At 40.3% G+C, this 10000-nt stretch overlaps 1 protein-coding gene across 1 annotated transcript in view; it reads right to left on the bottom strand.

Annotated features, from left to right (window-relative positions):
* Positions 1–1408: 1408 nt before the first annotated feature.
* dachb (dachshund b) overlaps positions 1409–10000 on the bottom strand; it is a 68457-nt gene continuing 59865 nt past the window's right edge. Inside the window, exons 8-12 of the mRNA XM_068308736.1 lie at positions 9172–9272; positions 8638–8785; positions 8205–8369; positions 7253–7318; positions 1409–2697 (exon numbers count right to left, since the gene is read on the bottom strand). Of these exons, the coding sequence (XP_068164837.1) occupies positions 2660–2697; positions 7253–7318; positions 8205–8369; positions 8638–8785; positions 9172–9272 (518 nt within the window). The 3' untranslated portion in view covers positions 1409–2659. The remainder of the gene's footprint in view (positions 2698–7252; positions 7319–8204; positions 8370–8637; positions 8786–9171; positions 9273–10000) is intronic.

Below are 10000 nucleotides of genomic sequence, written 5' to 3'. Positions count from 1 at the left end.
CATCATGTTACACCTCTTCCACTCGCCCTTCTGTCCATTATCTCTCACACCTCTTTTTCAGTTTCCCTCTGCTCTTTCTCCCCGCCTTACTCTCTCCATCGTTTTCCCCCCAAAACATCATCTCTCGGATCTTTCAGTCTCTTTTCCTGCGCTCTGTCACATTTTCATCCTTCCTCGTTGACTCTTTCGCTTTCTATCCATCCCTCTTCATCCCTGGCTCTTTTTCCTCTCCATCCATCGCTCTGTGTTTGTGCCTCCATTAGGGGGAAATGGAAAAAGTGACATCAGCAATTTGGTGAACGGAGAGAGATGAAGAGAGGAAGACATGGGAGAAGATGAAACAGTATATATATATATATTTAAAAAAAAGGAAAGCACAGATCAAAAGAGTGATGTTACCTGTGATTGTGAAAAAGAAGGGAAGAAAACAAGAAATGACAGAAAGAAGGGGTGAGAAGAAAAGATGAGGGGAACAGCAGTATGAGAATTAAAGAAAAAGTATGAGGAAGAGAGTGAGAGGTAGAGATCCATTAGAGAGAGAGGGAGGGAGGGAGAGAGAGAAAAGAGGGAGAGAGGGATAGGCTTCACCTCATTAACCTCGTAATGCAGAGTAAATATACAGTCTAAATGGAACAGAGACGTGTGTGTGTGTGTGTGTGTGTGTGTTTACTCCCAGGCTTCTGTGTAAATGTGTGTGTCCGCAAAATGCATTACCAGAATATGAGACTGCATGAGTTTGTATTGTGTGTGTGTGTGTGTGTGTATGTGTGTGTATGTGTGTGTTGGTGTATCTTCTGAAATGCCACAGTTCATAAGTGTGTGAGTATTAAAATTCCAGAAAGATGATATTACATCCTCGATAAACAATTTGTCATCAGCTGAATCCTGATGTGTGTGTGTGTGTGTGTGTGGGGGGGGGGGTCGACTCTTACAAACTGGACAGATTCTATTGATATTTTTGATTGATTAGTTCTGTTTTGGACACAAATTCATGCTACTAAAAAGGTTCAATTTTATTTTCTGTCATAAATTTACTCTTAAGAGTGTTTTAAATTTGAATTTGGTGGAAACACAATCAGTGTTGTAAAAAACAAGATTTATATTGTCCGACCTAAAGGTTTGGGGTGATTGTTAACTTATTTGTCACTGAGTAAAATATTTTATTTCTTCTTTTTTTAATTTTAATTGTCCCCATCAGAAAAACAGGACACACACAAGGATCACCACCACACACACTCATTATAATACTGTATAATTGCAGTCAGCTCAAATCCAGATGACAGTGACAGACCGAGAGATCATCAGGAGAAAACTTCATCAAATAAAAACAAGAAAATGCTGAATGTTGTTTCTATCTACATGGAATACCCCTTTAACCCCAAACCCCCACCCTCAATCCCACCCCAATCATAACCCACCCATACATATTTCAAATAGTAATAAACAAAACACGCAGTGGAATAAACAAAACTGCAACACAACAGTCTGCACTCATAGTAGCTCAAGAAAATCAGGGGAATTAAAAGTTTTTTTGAGCGAGTCTTCATCACTCCAGGAAGTACAGTCAGGAAGAAAGGAAACAAAGGCTGCGATGGAAATTCATAGTAAAGTTCAGGACATTTTTAAAACTGACAAAACAAGCACTCCTCGTCTGTAATTTGACAAAAGCTTTACTAGAACTTCTGGGTAACGGAAAGAAATATGAGGAAGAGAATTCAGCGTACCTTTAGGATATAATACCTAAAAATCACTCTTTCGTTATTAAAAAAAGGGCTCAACTTTTTGAACTTAAGCGTCATTTGAGAAAGTGATTTCAGAAGGATAGAAAACTGCTGCATCCAACATGTTCAGAGTAATTTCTTCTTAAGAGAGAAAAAGAGAAAGGAAAGGGGGAAAAGACACAGAAGACGCAAGGGAAAGGAAAGGTGCAGAGCAAAATAAAAAGAAATGATTTGTTAAAAAAAAGGGCAAGGAAGAGAGTTAGAGGTCAGGAGAGTACAGAGAAAAACAGATGTAGAATGACAACAGAAGAAAAGTTTCCCATGCAATTTTTTTCTTGTCCAGACAACAAAAATGAATGAAAGAGACAGAAATAGCCGCAAAATGTTATTTTTTTTCTTCTATTTTATCCATTTCGGATATTTTTTCCGCTCCTTTTTTTCTCATCCTCTCGTCCTCCAGTTCTGAGCTCCTCCAGGAAGCTGATTGCTGTCCAATCAGAGGCAGCCGACCGGCGAGGTTGACGGACATCCCCTCAAATCCAGAGAGGGTGGAAAACATGTTTTTTTTCAGCACGTATAAATGTTCAAAAGTCTTTTTCATCAAACTTCATCAAACGTCCCGCCTTGCTGGCGTCAAACTGATCCGTGGTGTTCCGTGACTTCGGTCGGTACAGAATGATAGCGTCCGTTCGCTTCGTTGCCAGGGAAGTCCAAAAAAAAAAAAAAAAGAGGAATGAATGGGATGAAGTTTGTCTCAAAAGTAAAGGTGTGGAGAGACGACCAGCAGGGGGCGTGACTCCGAAAAGTACCATTATTTAAAAGTAACTTGTAGCTGAGATCAAATCCCATTGGAGGAGGGCGTCAGGGGGTGGAGCTCTATCCGAGTCAGGGAAGGGGAAAGGTTCGGAAGGGGCGTGGCTTCTGGAGTCCATCTGTCTCTAGAACATCATGGGAGTTTTGAGAAACGCACGGGATTCTGGGTAAAAATAAGAAAGAAAGAAATCAGTCAGAAAATGTGACACAAAAGAGAAACTCCAACTTTAACGCAGAGAAAAATCAGGTTTGTGTTAAATTACAATGGGAACAAAAACATCAGTTTTGAGCTACATTCGTTCTACGGAGCAGGTTTTATTCGGCATCCGCTTATGATTGAAATCTCATATCTCCAATTCTGCCAAGGTCGGCTCTCCCTCTCTCTTTTTCTCTCATTTCACCTCCGTCGTTCTCCTTCCGCTCCCGGTAGTGCTGTTGCTGCAACCACCCACCCACCCACACACACACACACACACACACATACAGACACACACACACACACACACACACAAACACAAACACACATGTGCGTCTACCAGAAACACACATCGTCTTCTCCCTGCGGTGTCATTGTTTTCTGCGAACGTTGCAAAGTGTTTACATTTCTGCATAACAGCAACCATAAACCTGCCCTCCCTCCTCTTTCTCTTTTCCAATCTTTTTCTTGCCCTTCATTGTTTTTGTCATCTTCTGCTTTCGTTTTGTCCTCTATCTTTTTTTTTTAAATTTTTTATATATATATATATGAAACAGGTTTGAGGTGTTGGAATAAAAAAAAGTTCTTAAATTTTCTCTTTCATCTTGCTCTCACCCATCGTTTCCTCCTTCATATTCCCTGCCTTCCCTTCTTTTCATCCCTCTCATCTCCTGCCCTCCCCTATTTTTATCACTCCACTATCCACTCAGACCCCCTCCGCTCCTCTTCTTTCATCCCTCTATTCTACATGCATCTCCTCCTCCTCCTCACCTCCCCTCTGCTCCCTCCTGTCCTCTATCTGTTACTCTCATATTATTTTTATCCTGACCCATTCTTCTCTACGTCCTCTCCTGTCCTTTCTTTTTGTTCTTTTGCCACCAGGATCGGCCTGCTGCTTCAACTGCAACCTGCAATGTTGTAGCATTGATTTCTGGTGTGCTGCCCTTAAAGTTTTCATCGAACTTCATAATTTGATGTCGTCATTTCATCAGGATTATCTGTGGGTTGTTCTGCTTTAAAATCCCAGCATGCAGGGTTTGGAACCACCAGTTAACCTGCAAACACAAACCTCTTACACCTGACAGAAGGATGGACGAATGGAAAAGACAAGTATCAAAAAGGAGCGCATTGGACCAGTGCCTCAGTGTTAGCTACGATGCTAAACCCTCATTAAAAAAGGCCATGTTGCATTATTCTCATAGCATTTACAACAGCCACTGAAAATCAGAGCATCCATCCTTCCATCCATCCATCCTGCAGGGGGTTCAGAGTCTACCTAGTACTGCCACAGAGGGTCACACCATTTAATAACTTTATACTAGTGTATTATTATTATTATTATTATTATTAGTAGTAGTAGTAGTAGTAGTAGTAGTAGTAGTAGTAGTAGTAGTATTATTGTTAATTTTTTTAATATTACAGTATTATTATTAATCTCCTTTCCCCTTCTGTATAATTTTTTCATCAATGTATATTTTCCCTGTTTCTGTTTGTTATGTGTGACTGAATGCTGCTGAAACATTTAAATTTCCCACTTTGGGATAATAAAGTATACCTTATCTTATCTTATCTTATCTTATCCTTTCTTATCTATCTAATATTATAATGTCCACCTGGAGAACACTCCCACCAACATTCAGGTGAATCCCACTAGTTGACTGTGTGTAATCCTGCTGACTGGCTTGAACATTACCTCCTTCCAGGAGGGAATAAATAAATACCTGAAAGCTGGAAGAAGCTGGAACCAATGCATATTTTTCTTTTATATGACTGGGAAGTCTTTTTTCATTTGTTTGTATTTTTTGTTTCCTGCTCATCTTTCCTTGTTCCTTCTTGTTTTTTACTTTTTGATTTGTCACAATTTTGACCTGGCAGCCCTGTTTCCTACCGCTCTCACCTTCATCTGTCATTATAAAATACTCCATTGGTGTGTGTGTGTGTGTGTATGTGTTTTCTGTCCTGGTTAAAAATGACACTGACCTGCCTTGTTAAAAGTCTATCAGCTGGGTGGAGAAAATGTCACCAGGTCCCAGAACAAGGTCACATTTTTCAACTTCCTCTCGAGGAATGTGCTCACTCCTCCTCCTCCTTTCTTCTGCCCTCTTTTTCCTCTCCTTCCACCTCCCCCCCCATCTTGTGCTCCCATCTCCCTTCCCTTCTCCTCAACCTTTCTTTTCCTCTTTATTTCTCTTGTGAACTTTTTGTATCTTCCACCCATTTACATTCATCTACTCGTCCTTCCTAAAAACCTTTCTCCTCTCTTCATCTCTCCTCTTCCTCATCCGTCTCTCATCTTCCACTGTTATCTTGGCCTTTTCTGACCCCTCTCTTTCCATTTTCTTCCTTCAACCCAAACCCTTCCATTTTCTCACTCCTTCTCTCTTCCAGTTTCTCCCCCACTCTCCATCCATTCCCTCATCTTTTGCTCTCCTCCTTGGCTTTTCTTCTTTGCTACACTTTCCTCTCTGTCATTCATTCTCATTCTTACTATCTCGTACACTCTCACCATACCTTCTCTTCTCCCTTTCCTTCATCCATCTCCTGCATTTTCTTCATCCGTACTGTCCTCTACCTGTTCCTTCTTCTCCAATGATTTTGTTCTGCCCCCCATTCTCCCTCCATTTTTGATTCCTTTTTCTCCTAATTGCATTTTTTTCTCATACATATTCCTCCTGTTCCCCCTATTTCTTTCACCTCTTCCACCTCCAGTTTGAAGATCGGCCTTCGTACACCTTCTGTCCTGCCTACCGTGCTGTGGAGGTATAGTTCCGTCTCCATGACAGCTGTGGGCCACTGATCGTGTCATTTTCCCATTCATCCATCCTTCATTTTGTCTTTCTTCTACCTTCCATCTTTCCTGTATTTCACTCTCACCTTCTTTCCCACTTTCTCCCCTCTCCTTCCATCTCCTCTGTATTTTGTGCAGCCAGTTATTCTGGTGGGCTTTAAACAGCAGTGTGGAAGCAATCCTCTTTTCTTTTTTGACCCTCACTCTCTTTTTCTTTCTGTATCTTTATCTCTCTCTCTCGCTCTCTCTCACACACCACACACACACACACTCTCTCTCCCCTGCTTCTCATTTTCTCTCTCTCCCTCTTTCTGATTGTAATGCGATGTCTTTCTTTGTATTCAGCACTTTTTTCCTCACTCGTTAATTAAGAGTGTCTAAGGTGAGAGAGGCTGTGTGTGTGTGTGTGTGTGTGTGTGTGTGTGTGTGTGTGTGTGTGTGTGTGTGTGTGTGTGTGTGTGTGTGTGTGTGTGTGTGTGTGCGTGGGTGCGTGCGTGCGTGTGTTTGTGTGTGGATAAGTAAACCACCGTAGGTGCAAAATGATTTTATGGCAGGAGGGATGAAGTGTGTGTTTGTCAATGTGAGCAAAGCAGCAAAGGGCTCCTACTGGGCCAATCAACATTAATGAAATCAGGTGTGTGTGTGTGTGTGTGTGTGTGTGTGTGTGTGTGTGTGTGTGTGTGTGTGTGTGTGTGTGTGTGTGTGTGTGTTTGGAATGCTTTGCTTGCAGAAGAGAGGGGATCTAAAAGAGGTCTAAAGAGGAGAGCGAGCTAATTAGAGTTCCCTGTCTCACCAGCGTGTGGATCAAACACACAACCTAAAACACACAACTACAGGTAAAGAGGACGCACACACACACAGGGAGTGTGTGCGAGTGTGTGTTAGTAGATATTCATTTACACACACGCAGAGTTTCAAGCTAAGGTTTTCAATGTCAGGGAGGACTGAGCACAGCTGGTGGAAAGAGGATGCCACATGCATACTAACACAAACACACACACACACACACACACACACACATACACACACACACACACACACACACACACACACACACACACCGCTACTGTACTTGTGAGGACGCTCATTGGCATAACTCGTTTCCACATGTCCAGAAACACATCAACTAAAGTTTATATGACTCTGGTCTTACATGACTCAGTCTTTCTGTACTTTGCTCATCTGATGAATTTCCGTCGTAAAACAAGTTTCACATAAATTCATTTCACATAAACTGCTTGAAGAATTTCAGTGAAACTTTTAATTTTATTAAAAAAAATCAACCATAGGGCTTTTCGGTTCCAGCTTGAAAAGATGTCGTCATCCTCTCTACAGATTGATCCTCGGCAAAAACACACACAACCTTAAACGGTCAGGTCACACACAAACATCCACACTTGTATCTGCTCAATGAAACATGTCCAAACACACACTCACATGTGTGTCTGATAAGGAGCACATGAAAGGGAGGCCACATTGTCTCTGTGTCTGCTTAATGTCTACACTAATCTACCCTGGGCCCCAACACACACATGTGTCTACCACGTGTGTGTGTGTGTGTGTGTGTGTGTGTGTGTGTGTGTGTGTGTGTGTGTGTGTGTGTATGTGTGTGTGTGTTTGCATCTAAAGGCTGCCTCTGAACACGTATAGTGTGTCATGTTAACATGTGGCGTGTGTGTCTGACTGCCTCCCTGTGTACGTGTTTTATGATATCTTTTATTGTTTGTTCGGTACCTTGTACAGCGCCGTTGTCTTGCTGGTTTCCATTAAGTTCAGGTTTATCCTCGGTTACAGCAGCGTCTGGAATGAAACACAAAGACAAGACAGAATCTCAGTGGGGTGGCCAATAAAATCACCTTGTAACTGTGCATAAGTGGAAAACAAACTGGATTCACAAACAAATCTAAAAACAAACTGATTTTTCTTTCAGCTTTTTGTGATGCTGTATGAAATTATTTTAATGTTTATCGTGATATATAAATTAAAAATTGTTCTAATAATAACTGGACCCTGAAGACACCAAAGAGTTACGTTCTGATAACAATTAATCGGCCGTCACCACCAGCCCAGAATATGAAATGAATGATCTTCGACGTCATCGTTTGAATCATGATCAGACCCTGTTCTAGAAGTGACAGTGATGACATTGTCAGTCATTGTCAGTCAATTGATCATCATCAATTTGGTCCATTGATTTTACTTTGTTAAGTAAATACATTTGTTAAATAAACAGTCAAATATTCAGTGTGCTGCAGAGTCTCTATCAGCTCTCGGGGTAACACTGAAGACAGATGAAGTGCACATTTACTGCTGCTCTCACTTCCAAATTTATGGAAGGCAGACAGAAAAACAGAAGCAGCCTGTAAGCTTCAGTCTACAACAGAAAACAGGCCGACACAAGTCAAGACATGGATGGGAAATCATGTCAAGAAGGCAGAGTAAGAAAACTATCCAGAAGGTTTAAATCAAAGGCTGTAAACTCCAGAAACGACTCAAAACTGTACGCAAGAAGCATTGGTTAGCAAAAATAAAAAACGTAAGTTGATGAGAGTGAAGTGCTGGAACGAAAAGTAAAACTACTTAAATTTAGATAATACTTAGTGTTAAAAAAAGTAGGAAAACAAGGGTTGTAAGGGGCAGAACATCAAAAGAACAGACAGACATAAAAAAAACCAACTCGTCATACCAGTGTTGGTGTTGTTGTTGGTGGCGTGCAGAGGCTCAGGAGAGGGGGAGGACGAGTGTTTCAGAGCATCCTCCACTCTCACCCTCCTCTTCGACTCAAACTCCAGCGCCTCCTGCAGCTTCCTCTTGGCCTTCTTTTCCTTCTTCAGGCGCTTTTGAATGGAGGCTGAGGAAGACATACGACCACATGACTGACGACACCTCTTCTTATGTGGTCTGTTTAATTAATGCAATTTCATTTCCAGTTTGAAACTTCTTAATTTGGCTTAACCTGCCTGTAGTACTTCCCAGCAATGTTGTCATACATTTACGTGGCAATTTAGAAAAAATGAACTTGATATAGAGCCAAACTTTTGTATTATTACTGTTTTTTCTTCCTAGTGTTAATTTCAGCCCCAAAATGTTCCTCCCTACAGTTGGTGTGTGGGTCATACCTCTGCTCTGAAGCTCAGAGGTGAGCTGCCGTTCCAGACTCTCCCTCATCTCTCTTTCTCGATAGAGTTCCATCTTCAGCTCTCTTTTCTCTGCCTGGATCTGTTTGTCCTGCACCCGGGCATTCTCCACCGCCACCTTCAGCAGACCCTGTGAGAAAACGGCAATTTAATCACAGCCTTTCTCACATTTTTTGTTGAGGCATTTTGTTCACATTTTAATTATAGCACATCTATTAAATCAAAACTTTCACACAGAGAAAGTATACCAATAAAAGACAGTGGCTGTAGCTGTAATTAACCCTAACCCTGTACTACTTATAATAATACAATTATATTATATTATATTATATTATATTATATTATATTATATTATATTATATTATATTATATTATATTTTTATATTATATGCTCAGAAAATTAATGAATAAATGAAATTTAAAATTTGGAGTAAATTTACTATTATTGGTCAACCTTTCTACCTTTCTCCAGAATGACAATCATTTTTAGAAAAAGAGGCAACAATAGGACGTTACCTGTATGTTGGTGAGCAGGGTCTCCACTGACGACAGGCCGTCAGCGAATAGGAACGGAGCAGGGAAGCCAGGGGGCAGGGCTTGTCCCAATAGAGACTCTTCTGTGGAGAACAATTTAAAAAAACATACAGATTCAAATGTATAATGCCCAGATCCTAAAGGCTTTTCTTTTTATTTCATGGAATTCTGTTATTAACATGAATCACTACTCTTTCTTATTTTGTTTAAAATTATTACCTGGATTGTAACTTGTCTTGTTTTTATTTTTAAATCTGGTCTGGTTAAATCTGCTTACCAAAGGACTTTTCAAGTGATAATAACATGAATTTTCTTACAACAAATCACTAAGTGTTACGAAATAAATACTTTTTCTCATATTGCAATAAGTTACCTATAGAGTCCTAAAACCTTTCTGTTTAAAAAATACAGACATGTTGTTAATAAAATCCCTAAAGATGTTCCATAGCTTAAAAATTTTATCTTATAAGTGATACTAAACTTCAGCAATTAAATTAACAAACACACAGGAACACGTTATCAGTTTCCTGATTTAAATCTGAAGAAACAAAACCAAGATGTTGAAACAGTCCTTTGTTGTGAGTGTGTGTGTGTGTGTTTTCCATCAGCGATACATTTTCAGTCTGAAGGTCTGAAGTTTATAAAATTTTGATGTTTACGAAAGTGTAAAAGGCAACGAAGCAGCATCAGTGAAGTCGTTAGTATTCAGGCAATCATGTGGGCTACTAATTGGCAAGGATTAAATGCATCCTTGATTTTTGTATGTGTGTATGTGTGTCTGCTCATTGCCGGTGCGTCACAGTGTCTGATC

Source organism: Antennarius striatus, chromosome 23 (assembly GCF_040054535.1).
Source record: "Antennarius striatus isolate MH-2024 chromosome 23, ASM4005453v1, whole genome shotgun sequence".
Classification (NCBI taxonomy): Eukaryota; Metazoa; Chordata; class Actinopteri; order Lophiiformes; family Antennariidae; genus Antennarius; species Antennarius striatus.
The sequence above is the reverse complement of the archived record's forward strand: the minus strand, read 5'-3'. Positions and strand labels throughout refer to the sequence as shown.